This window comes from Macaca nemestrina, chromosome 11 (genome assembly GCF_043159975.1).
Source record: "Macaca nemestrina isolate mMacNem1 chromosome 11, mMacNem.hap1, whole genome shotgun sequence".
Taxonomy (NCBI): domain Eukaryota; kingdom Metazoa; phylum Chordata; class Mammalia; order Primates; family Cercopithecidae; genus Macaca; species Macaca nemestrina.
Window position 1 is genome coordinate 137,981,272 of NC_092135.1, and position 14,395 is coordinate 137,995,666.

The 14,395-nt window shown below is 51.7% G+C and overlaps 1 protein-coding gene across 1 annotated transcript in view; it reads right to left on the minus strand.

Annotated features, from left to right (window-relative positions):
* Positions 1 to 497: 497 nt before the first annotated feature.
* Positions 498 to 14,395, minus strand: part of LOC105473801 (NADH:ubiquinone oxidoreductase subunit A10) — a 119,851-nt gene continuing 105,953 nt past the window's right edge. The window contains exon 10 of the mRNA XM_011727847.3: positions 498 to 623. Within this exon, the coding sequence (XP_011726149.2) occupies positions 513 to 623 (111 nt within the window). The 3' untranslated portion in view covers positions 498 to 512. The remainder of the gene's footprint in view (positions 624 to 14,395) is intronic.

Below are 14,395 nucleotides of genomic sequence, written 5' to 3' on the forward strand. Positions count from 1 at the left end.
GGAATTCTGCACTCACGGTGTCACCAATGCCACGTGTGAATGGACAGGCAAGGAGTGGCAGACATGCATATCGTGCAAATCTCCTGTGCTCCTGCCCCTGCTGTGCAGTCCTTCCAAAACACAAGTTCAAAGGTAAAGTTATCAAGATACAAGGCAGACCTGACCAAGCATTAAGCCCAGCACAGAGCCCTTCTAAATGCTGGGCCCCATGAGATTGCACACCTGTGAAGCTTGCAGTCCCCTTGTCTTAACTGCAATTGACAGGAAATTCAAGGGTAGAGAAGCATGTTAAACACCACCACAAGGACACAGCAAATCCAGGGTGGGGGGCACGGCAGCCAATGACCCAGACACTGCAACCAGCCAGTGGGGGCACAGAAGGGAGGAAAGAGGCTGAAACAGGCTCCATTGAAGGAAATGAGAACTTGTTTGGCTCTTGATTCAAACAAACCAACTGTAAAAATACATCTCTGGATAATTAGGGGAACTTGGATATGAACTTGTATTTGATGCTATAGAGGTAAAGGAAGTCTTCTTAGTTTAGTTAGGAGTGAAGGGCAGTCGTATGTGTCGTGGTTACGTGGGGAAAAGGCCCGATCCGCGAAAGATGCAGATGAAGTCATCTGTAAGTCAAATAACAAGATGTTTGGGATTTGACGTATTTTAGAAAAAAACAGCAGGCGAATAGTTGGCACAAGATTGGCAAACTATTGAAAATGCGTGAATCCGAGAGGTTCATCATTTTATTCTACTTTTTAAACAGTTTTTTAAATGTTCTATAACAGAAAGACGGAAAATTACGTATGTGTGTGTACTTATTGATTATGTATTCCTTAAACAAATATTTTCTTTTAGTTTATAAGGAATTATATTTTCAACACTGAATTAATTACCCTGTTTTGCAATAAATTAGTAAGCAGTTAATGAAGAATGAACTATGATCCACTTTGGCATGGAACTTTGGCATGGAAATCACTTTTTATCTCAACTTCGTATCCCTTCTTTTCACTTCTTCAAGCAACATGGACAGTTTCCCAGCACATAAGGCACACTATAATGTTCTTTCTTGAAGATGTAACTCTATACGTTTCAGTAGCTAATTATTCAAGTTTTTACTTAGTAAAAATTCAAGAAAAATCCTATTTTATTAGAAATTCTATCACTAAAATTATATGTGATAAATTGATTCTTCCCATGACTCTTTAGGGAAAAAATACATTTTTAGCTCATACTTTTTATTAAAGTGAAAGAAAAAAATTAACATGCACATACAACACACATGTAAATTAGAGACAAGTTTAGACACAGGAGTAGATTGGATTTGCCTAAATATGGCCTCAGATTAATAAAACCAAAGGGGAAAAGTTGACTATTTTTGTTGTTGTTATTGACAAGTATCCGTTATATTTTGAAAAGCATCCATACTTGATGAAGTGCCGGAGGGCCGGAGAGCAACCCAGGCTTTCGGATTCCAGGCTAGCAGCTTCCCTCTGGATTCAATCCCTCTCCTGGGCCCTCCTCTTCCTCCTCCACTTCTTACCTAACTGCCTGTCCTCAGGCCTAAAGCCACCACACCCTGCTGTTGGGAGGCCCTGAAGACTGATGGCCACCCTGGAGGTCACTCAGCCCCCAGAGACTGCAGCACCCAGGCCGGTAGTGGGAGTGAGCCAGGTTCACCCCTCCCTCTGCCACCCCAGCCTCAGCTCCAGAAGCGTGCACATCCCCTGTGGCACACAGACCCTTCCTGCATCCCTTCAGTTCCCTCCTGGGATTCCTCTTCCTTTCATCAGCAGGACACTGGGAGAAGGAACCATCCCTACCAAGAAAACTGGAAAGGCTTCAGTATCTGGCTAAGCTGGAATACAGAGCCAGGCTGCCTGCTCTGTGAGAAAACGGAAATGCAGGAACCAGCTGGGCCACAGCTCACAGAAGAAGCAAGGACTATTCCGAACCACCCAAGGCCCGGCTCACAAATGGAATAAGGACTATTCCGAACCACCCAGGGCCCAGCTCACAAATGGAATAAGGACTGTCAGGGTTATGCAGTCATGGGCATTTCTCCTCCACTTCCAAATACTCTGCAATGAAATCACGATGTTCATACCAAGGAAGTGATAAAACGAAAGACGGTGTTACTCTGAAGTCTACAGTGACATTTCCTATAGCACCTAGAAAGCCAAGTCTCTGACAGCGCTCAGGAGGTGCTCAGACTGCACCTGGGGCTGTTTGGAGGAGGCGTTGCCCCTCCAGAGTCAGGAAGGGTGGCCCTGAGGGAGCTGCTATATACACTCTGCTCTTTTTGCCAGCCCCCGGCCCACGACGGATTCCAGGACTGGGAGCTGATGCTGTATTTACGAGCTTTGCTCCTGGTGAGGTTGAACCCTGGGGCTTCCAACCTCAAAAGAGTTCAGACCCTAGAGGGCACCAGCAGGGGCAGGCAAGGAACACCTCTCCTTCCTTCCTTTGCACTGGTGAGCATGTGGGTATGTCCTGTGATTGCAGGTTCCTGCTAGTTAGTGCCACTTCCTCACAGGCGAGGTGAGAAGAGCAAGATGCAGGTGTCAAGTCTGCATCATCTTGGAAACCACGTTCATGAGTGCACAACCAAGTCCTACACAGATGGGGCAAGGACCACAGAAGAACAATAGTCATCATATGAAAGCACAGCAAATATGTTTCTGAGTTTATAGCACGCCAGGCCTGTCTCCTCTCCACATGTAAAGGGGTGTGAAGGAGGGGTGTCACGGAAGGATGTGATGGAGGGTGTGGAGGGGTGGGATGTAGGTGTGATGGAGGGGTGTGATAGAGGGGTGTGAAGGGGTGTGATGGAGGGGTGTGATGGAGGGGTGTGGAAGGGTATAATGGAGGGGTGTGATGGAGGGATGTGATAGAGGGGTGTGGAGGGGTGTGATGGAGGGGTATGGAGGGGTGTGGAAGGGTGTAATGAAGGGGTGTGATGGAGGGATGTGATAGAGGGGTGTGGAGGGATGTGATGGAGGGATGTGGAGGGGTGTGATGGAGGGGTGTGGAGGGGTGTGATGGAGGGATATGGAGGGGTGTGATGGAGGGGTGTGATGGAGGGGTGTGATGGAGGGGTGTGGAGGGGTGTGAATCGAGGGGTGTGGAGGGGTGTGATGGAGGGTTGTGGAAGGGTGTTATGGAGGGGTGTGATGGAGGGGTGTGATGGAGGGGTGTGGCAGGGTGTGAGGGAGGGGTGTGATGGAGGAATGTGGAGGGTTGTGATTGAGGGGTGTAATGGAGGGGAGTCATGGAGGGGTGTAAAGGAGGGGTGTGATGGAGGGCGCTGATGGAGGAGTGTGATGGAGGGGTGTGGAGGGGTGTGGCAGGGTGTGATGGAAAGGTATGATGGAGAGGTGTGATGGAGGGGTGTGATGGAGGGGTGTGATCTAGGGGTGCGATGGAGGGGTGTGATAAGGAGTGTGATGGAGGAGTGTGATGGAGGGGTATGGAGGGGTATGGCAGGATGTGATGGAGAGGTATGATGGAGAGGTGTGATGGAGGGGTGTGATGGAGGAATGTGGAGGGTTATGATGGAGGGGAGTCATGGAGGGGTGTGATGGAAGGGTATGATGGAGGGGTGTGATGGAGGGGTATGATGGAGTCATGGAGGGGTGTGATGGAGGAGTGTGATGGAGGGGTGTGATCGAGGGGTATGATGGAGGGGTATGAGGGTCCCTTCCACAATTGCCAGGATGAAACAGAAAACTGCACACTAGAGCTTCCAGGCGAGGTACCTGGAAAATGGTTGATAGTTATTTTTATTCTAGGCAAAACAAGTCTCCAACTCAACGAAGTCAGTTAGTAAGTAAGGCAGGTGGACATCAGAGCCAAAGCAATGAGACACTGGGCCACCCTGCACATCCCTGAGGGTAGAGAAGCTCCCAGGCCTCAATGCAACACTTAAGGGAGTGAGAAGCTGAATGGACAATGTCCAGCCCAGATGTAAAAGCAGAATTCCATGACCTGCAGCATCCACCACACAAAACCCATTATCATCCACAGTCACCAGCCCAGAAAGCCCACCAATCATCCACAGTCAGTAGGCTGGGAAGCCCGCCCATCATACAAAGTCATTAACCTGGGAAGACCACCCATTATCTACAGTTACCAGCCTGAAAAGCCCACCAATAATCCACAGGCACCAGCCCAGAAAGCCCATCCATCATCCACAGGCACCAACCCAGAAAGCCAACCCATCTTCTGCAGTCACCAGCCCGGGAAGTCCACACATTATCCACAGTCACCAGCCTAAGAAGTTCACCCATCATCTACAGTCACCAGCCTGGGAAGCACACTCATCATCTATGGTCGCCAGACTAGGAAGCACACCCATCATCCACAGTCACTAGCTCAAGAAACTCAACCATAATCCACAGTTGCCAGGCCAAAAAGCCCACCTATCATCCACAGTCACCAGCCCAAGGAGCCCATCCATCATCTACAATAACAGCCTGTGAAGTGCACCCATCACCTACAGTCTCCAACCTAGAAAGCCCATCCATCATACACAATCACCAGCCCGAAAAGCCCATTCATCATCTACAGTCAACAGCTCGGGAAGCCCACCCATCATCTACAGTCATCAGCTTAGGAAGCCCACCGATCACTCACATTTACCAGCCTGGGAAGCCCACAGATTATCTACAGTCACCAGCCAAGGAAATCCACCCATCACTCACAGTCACCAGCCCACTAAGTCCACCCAATATCTATAGTCACCAGCCTATGAAGCACCTGCATCATCTACAGTCTCCAGCTAAGGAACCCACCCATCATCCACAGTCACCTGACTATGAAGCCCACCTATTATCTGCAGTCACCAACCTGGGAAGCCCACCGTCATCTACAGTCGCCAGTCCATGAAGCCCACCAATCATTCACATGCACCAGTCAAGGAAGACCACCCATGATCTAACGTCTCCAGCCCAGGAATCCCAACCATTGTCTACAGTGACCAGCACCTGAAGTACAACCAGTATCCACAGTCACCAGCCCGGGAAGCCCACCCATCAACTACATTCACCAGCCTGGGAAGCCCACCAATAATCCAGTCACCAGCCCAGGAGGCCCACATATCATCCACAGTCACCAGCCTATGAAGCCCGCCGATCATTCACAGTTACCAGCCCAAGATGCCCACCCATCATCCAGTCTCCAGCCTGGAAAGCCTTCCCATCATCTACAGTAACCAGCCCAGAAAACCTACCCATCATCCACAGTCACCAGCTCTAAAAGCCCACCCATTATCTACAGTCTCCAGCCCAGGATGCCCACCCATCATCCACAGTCAGCAGCCTACGAAACCCACTCATCATCTACAGTCACCAACTCAGGAAGCCCAACAATCTTCTAGTCACTATCTCAGGAAGCCATCATCTGAAATCATTAGCTGAGAAAGCTCATCATCATCCAGTCACTAGGCCTGTAAGCCTACCTATCATCCATAGTTGCCAGCCCAAAAAGCTCACCTATCTTCCACAGTCACCAACACAGAAAACCCGACCATCATCCAGTCACCAGCCCGAGAGGCCAACCCCTTATCTACAGTAAAAAGCCCAGGAAGCCCACTCATCATGTATAGTAAAGAGTTTGGAAATCCCACCGATCACCTACATTAACCTACCTCAGAAGCCCACTCATCATTGAAAGTTAGTAGCTCCAGAAGCCCACACATCCTCCACAGTTGCCAGCCCAGGAATCCCACCCATCATCCACAATCACTAGCTTGAAAAGCTCAACCAGCATCTACAGTCACCAGTCAGGGAAGCCTACCAATAATTCACAGTCCATGGTCACCAGCATGGGAAGCCACTCATCATCTACAGTCATCAGGCTGGGTAGCCCACTCATCATCTAGAGCCAACAGTCCTAAAAGCCCATCTACAGTCACTAGCTTGGGAAGCTCAACGATCATCTACAGTCAGCAGCTCAGGAAACCCACCCAACATCTTCAGTAACTAGCCCAAAAAGCCCACCCATCATTGATGTCACCAGCTCAGAAATCCCACCCACCATCTACAGTAGCCAGCCCAAAGCACACACCCATCATCTACAGTCCAGGAAGCCTACCCATCATCCACAGTCACCAGAATAAAAAGCTCACCCATCATTTACAATCACCAGCCCAGGAAGCCCACCCATCATCTACAGTCTCCACAGGAAGCCCACTGACCATCAACAGATCTCAGGCGAAGGTAATCTGGTGACACAGTTTAGTGGCAGGGTGGTTCCTGAGGCAACTAAAGCACCCGGAGCTGCAGTCTAGACCCAAAGGGGCCCTGAGAGCCCGTCGTTGGAAACAGCCGGGATTCCTGTGGAAGGGGGCAGGGCTCCTGCTCCCCTGAATGCAGATTTGACTCGATTTTAATTAAAGCAAAGAGACAGCATGAGCCCAGCCAGTATTTGGGCTGCAGTTGTGGCCATTTCACCCAATCCACACAACACCCTTTCAGGTCGGGCCCCACCCCTCCTCCTCTCGTCCCCTTCGCCTGGCCTCCTGTAGTTTTGTGTTCCTGGAGTGACCCCATGCGCTCAGGACAGCCTGGGCTCCTGGGATGGGCAGACGCCCCCATCATCCAGGGTGTCTGGACCCTGTGCTGCCCCTCTGTTACCATTGCCCACCCCTGGTTCTCTGCAGCTCTGAGGCTGTTTCACAGACTTGGAAACGGAGGCCCGGAGCTCACACAGGCAGTGAGTGGCTGTGGTGGAAATCAAGAGCGTGTTCTTGTCTGACCCAGCTCACCTCACCTCTGCTTGGTCAGGTCACCCGGAGGCACTGAGGCTTCCCAGGGTCACAGCTGGACACGACACAGGGCAGCTGGTGAGACACGCGCTCCTTCCCCACTAAGGAACATTTCTCTAGCAAACCATTTCTCATGAGTGCTTCGGACCTTAAATCACCTTTCAGGAACGTGGCCACAGACCGCCAGCATGGTGGGCTTGTGTGTTACATTGAGCACAGTGCGAGGAGGGCTCCTTCTGCATTTTACTTGGAGGTGACCAGGAAGGGCCTTGGCCACCTCAGCCCCGCCAACCTGCAGTCACGGTGGACGGAATCATCCCACAGCCCCTTCCCTCCCTGGGCTGCTCTGTGTGTCCCAGGACAGGGCAGCTCCAGATGCTCCTGGAGTGAGGCTCTGGGTGCAAGTCTGTTTTTCTGTAAGGCCAGACAGAAGGCGTGAGCATGCCCGACAAACAAGGCTGGACGCTGCCCTGTGGAAAAGGGGAAAAGAGATCATCTGGAAGCATTTTATTAGGAAAAGAATGTAAATTATACCTATTATATGTATATTCAGAAAATCTTTGCAGTTTGGAAAATGCGTCCTGGCTCTGCCATTTCTTCCCATTTCCTGCAATTTCCTTCCCCATTGTCAAGATTCTAAAAGCCAGTCTCTCCCCTTCTCACAGATGGGTCCTTTTTAGTTGGCAGCTGCCGGCTTCTAACCAGGCCCTGCTGGAACAGACTCACTTTGGGCTGAGAGTGGCGTAGGGAAGATCCCGCAGCTCTTAGATGCAGGGGAGAACTTTGTGTCATTGAGATCAGGTGGGGCAGGGCCGCCTGGCCTCAGGGCTGCAGAGAACCAGGGGCGGGCAACGGTAACAGAGGGGCAGCACGGGGTCCAGACGCCCTGGATGATGGGGGCGTCTGCCCATCCCAGGGAGCCCAGGCTGTCCTGAGCGCATGGGGTCACTCCAGGAACACAAAACTACAGGAGGCCAGGCAAAAGGGGCAAGAGGAGGAGGGGTGGGGTCCTATCTCAGAGAAATCCAGGCTTTAGAGAAAGTGGCAGTGCACCCCAGAGATGGCCACACATACATACACAGACACACACATATACACACACACACAGAACACACACATACACAGACACACACAAATATACAGATGCACAGAGACACACTGATACACAAACATACACACACAGAACACACACATACATACTCAGACACACACTAATATACAGATACACACAGACACAGAGATACACACACATACACACACACAGAATACACACACAGACACACAAATATGCGGATACACACAGAGAGACACAGAGATACACACACAGAGAACACACACATACACAGACACACACAAATATAGAGACACAGAGAGACACATAGAGATACACAAACTACACACACACGCACAGAACACACACATACACAGACACACACACATATACAGATGCACAGAGACACACAGAGATACACAAACATACACAGAACACACACATACATACTCAGACACACACTAATATACAGATACACAGACACAGAGATACACACACATACACACACACACAATACACACATACACAGACACACAAATATACAGACACAGAGATACACACACATACACACACACAGAACACACACATACACAGACACACACAGAGAGACACAGAGATACACACACATACACACACATGCACACACAGCACACACACACAGACACACACATGCACACACAGCACACACACACAGACACACACAAATATACAGATACACACAGAGAGACACAGCGATACACACACACACACACAGAACACACACATACACAGACACATACAAATATACAGACACACAGAGACACCCAGAGATACACACACATACACACACATAATACACACACAGACAGACAAATATACAGACAGACACAGAGATACACACATACAGAACACACACATACACAGACACACACAAATATACAGACGCACAGAGACACAGAGAGATAAACATACACACACACAGAACACGCACATACATACTCAGACACACACAAATATACAGATACACACAGAGAGACACAAAGATACACACATACACATACACATATACAGACACAAATATACAGACACACACAGAGACACAAAGATACACATACAAACACACATACACAGAACACACATATACACAGACACACACAAATATACAGACACACACAGAGATACACAAACATACACACACACAGAACACACACATACACACACAGACATGCAGATACACACACACACTGACACACATACACACACAGAGACACACACACAGATGCACACAGATACAGCCAGACACACACAGAGATACGCACACACAGATATACACACAGACACAGACACAGCCAGACATACACAGACACACACACATACAGATACAGATGCACACACACACACAGACACAGACACAGCCAGACACACACAGAGATACGCACACACAGATATACACACAGACACAGACACAGCCAGACACACAGAGATACGCACACACAGATATACACACAGACACAGACACAGCCAGACATACACAGACACACACACATACAGATACAGATGCACACACACACACAGACACAGACACAGCCACACACAGAGATACGCACACACAGATATACACACAGACACAGACACAGCCAGACATACACAGACACACACACATACAGATACAGATGCACACACACACACAGACACAGACACAGCCAGACACACACAGAGATACGCACACACAGATATACACACAGACACAGACACAGCCAGACACACACAGAGATACGCACACACAGATATACACACAGACACAGACACAGCCAGACACACACAGAGATACGCACACACAGATATACACACAGACACAGACACAGCCAGACACACAGAGATACGCACACACAGATATACACACAGACACAGACACAGCCAGACATACACAGACACACACACATACAGATACAGATGCACACACACACACAGACACAGACACAGCCACACACAGAGATACGCACACACAGATATACACACAGACACAGACACAGCCAGACATACACAGACACACACACATACAGATACAGATGCACACACACACACAGACACAGACACAGCCAGACACACACAGAGATACGCACACACAGATATACACACAGACACAGACACAGCCAGACACACACAGAGATACGCACACACAGATATACACACAGACACAGACACAGCCAGACACACACAGAGATACGCACACACAGATATACACACAGACACAGACACAGCCAGACATACACAGACACACACACATACAGATACAGATGCACACACACACACACAGACACAGACACAGCCAGACACACACAGAGACACAGAGATGCACCACACTGAAACCTGCAGGAGGAGCTCAAATGCCCGTCACAGGCTGAACTCAGTTCCCTGACACTTCAAGATCCAGCAAAGACCACGTCCTCATCTGCATATGTGGCTAACAAAATACCAACGCTGCACAAGTGACAAAGAGCAAACAATTATTTCCTCCCCATTCCAGAGGCTGAGAAGTCCAGGGTCCAGGCACCAGCAGGTTTGGTGTCTGCGAGGGCCGCTCTCTGCTCCCAGGATGGTGCCTTGTGCTGTGACCTCTGGGGTGGAAGGTTAGGGGCAGGCGTGGGACAGGTGCTGTGTGAGCCTCCTTCACGAGAGCCTCGATCCCCTCAGGAGGAGCAGTCCTCATGGCCTCACTAGCTCTTGGTGGCCCCACCTCTTTGCACCATCCCCTTGGCCAAGAGGTCTCAACCCCTGGGGTCAGACTCAGACTTGATGCCCAAGATCTGACCAGGAGCCACGGGGTGCTGGCACTGTCCCAGGCTCTGGTGTTACAGGGCAGACATGAAACACTGTGGACATAACACTGTCTCCAGTGTGCTCACACCCAGAGAGACACACACACCTGTCACAGTCCCCAGCCAGAGCAAGGCTCTGAGCACATCCAGGCAGGAAATTGTCCTGGGAGTAGGGTCTCAGGTTAGGCCAGGGAGGGGCTGACACTGAGCACTGAGGAAGGGAAGGGTCCAGGTGGCCAGGGTGAGGTGGGAAATTAAAGAAATAAAGAGAAATAAAACTAAAAAGAGAAAGAAATAGGCTTTCCTGTATTAGACTGACTCATCCCAAAGGCAGTAGCAGGCAAGGCCCAAACCCAGGAAAAGTCTTGATAAACACTGTTGAAGAAGCTAGGACAAAAAGGAATGTGCTCTGAAGACTCTCCCAGCACTCCCTCAACGTAGGGAGGAGAAAACCAAATGCTCCTGTCTCTTATGGTGTGAGTTTATAGATTCCCGTTCTCTGTAACTAGTAACTTCAAGCACTCTGTTTTACCTAAGCAGTGGGGGAAAGATCATAAACTGTCTGGGCAGGCCTGAGATACAGCGACCTGGACACCACAGTGAAGGTCATGGAATAAGCCATGCTAGGCACGAGAGAAAAACCTAGATAACAGACATCTGGGTTGCATAGCAACCGTCATGTGTAATCCTGAGTTATGAACCTGTCACAGTTTGATTAATGGTTCTGCCTCTGTATCCTTGCTTTCACACCACTGTAACTGTAAGCCTGCTTCAAGCTAGCCCACCCCCTTGTTGAAGTGTGTATAAAAGTCAAGTGCTGTCTTTGTTCTAGGCCCGGTTTTCCGGATGTTAAAGTCCGCTGGGTCTGAGTGCACTCAATAAAGATCCTCCTGCTTTACCCCAAGGTCTCTCTCGTCCTCCTGATTCCCACAACACAGCCCCTTGGGGAAGAGGGCAGCCATGGCGGGTCCCAGTGAGATGTGAGCCCTGCAGAGGTTTCAGCAGAGGAGCAGCCCCAGTCCTGGGCTGCAGGAATGGGAGGCACAGGGCTGGTCATGGTGGGGCAGCAGCCCAGCAGCCCCGGACTCCAGGTGGGGAGAGGAGGCCTGGGCTCTCCAGCTGGGCCTGCTCCTGGTCCACAGGGAAAGGGTCTCTGCCTCTGCTGCCGGGGCCTGAAGTATGGGGTCTCCGCCCTCCTCGGACCTGCTCGGGGGCCTGAGGGACCCTCTGCATCAAGGAGGGTGCCACAGATGGACCATGCGTGCTCTGGCACATGGCCAGCACCTGCCATGTTGCCAGGAAAACCCATCAGTGGGTATTCTCCACTGAGGTCCCACAGCCCCGGGCAGCAACAGGCCAGGGAGGCCCTTGCCAAGGAGGACTGGACACAGGATGCACACACACCCCATCATCCTTGCTCTCAGGAAGCCCACCCCCGCAGGAGCCTTGAACCCGAGGCCTCCCCAGACTCCCCCGCACTCCAGGCCTGACCCTCAGTACCAGCTGAGACTTCCTCTTGGTCCCTCCACCCCTGTGCTAACCCAATCCTGTCTCCCTAGGACAGACCCTGACGCAGAGGCCAAGGAAAACCTGACTTGGCAAAATCACTTTCCCACCCATGAACACGATCTCGTACCTTCGTCCCTGGCTCCTGCAGCGGCAGCCTCATCCACAGACCCTATGAAAGCCCCCAGCTCCTGAGAACAGCTCTCCGCCATTCACAAGTCCGCTCTCCTCCACTTTATTCCCAGGCGTGGGTAGGGGTGGAGTTGGTGCATTACCCTCACAGAACAAAGACAGACATCCAGCATTGGGACCACGTGTGATGACCAGTTACCCATGTCAGCTCCCACACCTGTGTCCCCGCTCTCCATGCTGAGGGCTGGCCAAGGACACAGCCAGTTCAGGAAGGGGTGGCCTGTGTGGCAGGGTCTCCTCCGGGTCTCGGTCCAGCTGCCTCTGATGGAGCTCACCCTCCTCCTGCTCGTCCAGCGTCCATCTGCCCATCCCCACTCACAGCAGGTGGGAGGCCGACGGCAGGGACACAGTGACTGGCGGCTTCCATCCCATGAAGGGCAGACTCCAGACTTCCATCCCGTGAAGGGCAGGGATGGGAGGTGGCACTTCTCTCTCCAGGTCTGAGCACCATCTTGGGAGGCAGCAGAGGGGCCGAGGTGGGACAGACTGACACCCACTGCTGAGGAGGAAGCCAGCCCAGGACCCCAGTCCCTGCTCTGGCCACCACGTGGGCCTTCAGTGGCACAGATGGCATGCAGCTCTGGAGCCGCCAACACCAGCAGCCCTGCCCCTCTTCGGGCTGTTCCCTCTTGATGGTTTATTTCTCCTGGCTTGTCTCATGCCCCTTTGGCAGTGGGGCCTCCCACCCTTGCTTAAAATCACCACTCCCTCCTCACTCTCTGCCCCTCCCTGACCTTCATGGCTCCTTGAATTACTCAACTAGCCTACTTCTGTCTCCTTCTAGAATGTTGGCTCCTTGAGGGCAGGGGCGTCCTCAAGGCTTCTTTCTCTGCTGCATTTACAGCTCCCAGGATGATTCCTGACACGCAGCGGGCATGCGGTGTGGGGTGAGCGAAGGAATAACCAAATGTAGCCTTGAGGCTCACACAGAACAGATTCACCGACACACCTGCAGTGCCCGCCGCTGGGTGTGGGGTTATGAGTGTCTTTAGCATTCTTCCTACAGTAATCCAAGTAATTCCTGGGAACCTGTGAGGCCCCATCCCAAGAGGTCACATTCTCAGAAACCTGACACCCAAACAAAACCATCCCTGAGAATACCTCATTCTCCGAAGGGCTTCTCCACCTGCAGCCTCTCTCCACACTTCACCCCTCCCTGAACACATCTTCCATGAACTCTGAGTTTTCCTGCCATTCGGAGAGAACGTGGTGGGAGACACGGCCTCTAGGGAAGGAGTGTAGGGCTGCCCAGCTCTGCCCGGGAGGCAAGGAGGCCAGTGCCCCTGCCTACACCAGTCCTTCCCCATCAGGATGGCCATGGTCCGAGGTCTGAAATTAAGGTGCAGTATTGTGTGTGCCCCAGCACCTGTGAGACTGGGGGCCCCCTCACCCTGCTCCCAGGGTGCTGTCCCCCATTCCTATGTTGAAGCCCTGGTCCCAGCATAATCAGCGTAATGGGATTTGGAGGTGGAGCCTTTGGGAGGTGGTCAGGGTTCAGTGAGGTCACGGAGTGGGGCCCCATGATGGGAATGGGACAGAACACTGCTTCCTTTCTCTCCAGCCCTGTGTGAGGGCTCAGCGGGAACGTGGGACTGTGGCCAGCATGAGGGCCCTCCCCAAGAACAGAACCCCCCAGCACCCTGACCGGGGATGCCGGCCTGCAGAGCTGAGAATGGAATGTCCTTGAGATATCCCATCAGTAGCAGTTTGTACAGCAGCCCAGACTGACACGTGGATAGGGTCCCCTTGTCATGGGGACTGGGCACGGTGCCTGCTCAGCCCTGGGTAGCCACCGAATTATTCCAGTAAGCCTCAGTGTCCCCTGCCCCTGGCTGTGACAGACTGCATCCCCCCCTCGGTCCGGCGCCAGGGTACTGTGCTTGGCCACACTCATAGCCCTCAGGGGGCTCCTTCTCTCACCCATGGCAGGAGGAGGGGAGACATAACCCTGCCTTCTGAGCATAGTGGGCAGACCATAGGAGAGGGCACCATTCCCATTAAAAGAGTGAGGCTGTTAATTTTCTGAGACGAGCCAGACAATGGATTGATGGGGCCAACCTTTGCTGAGCTGCCAGAACGGCCATG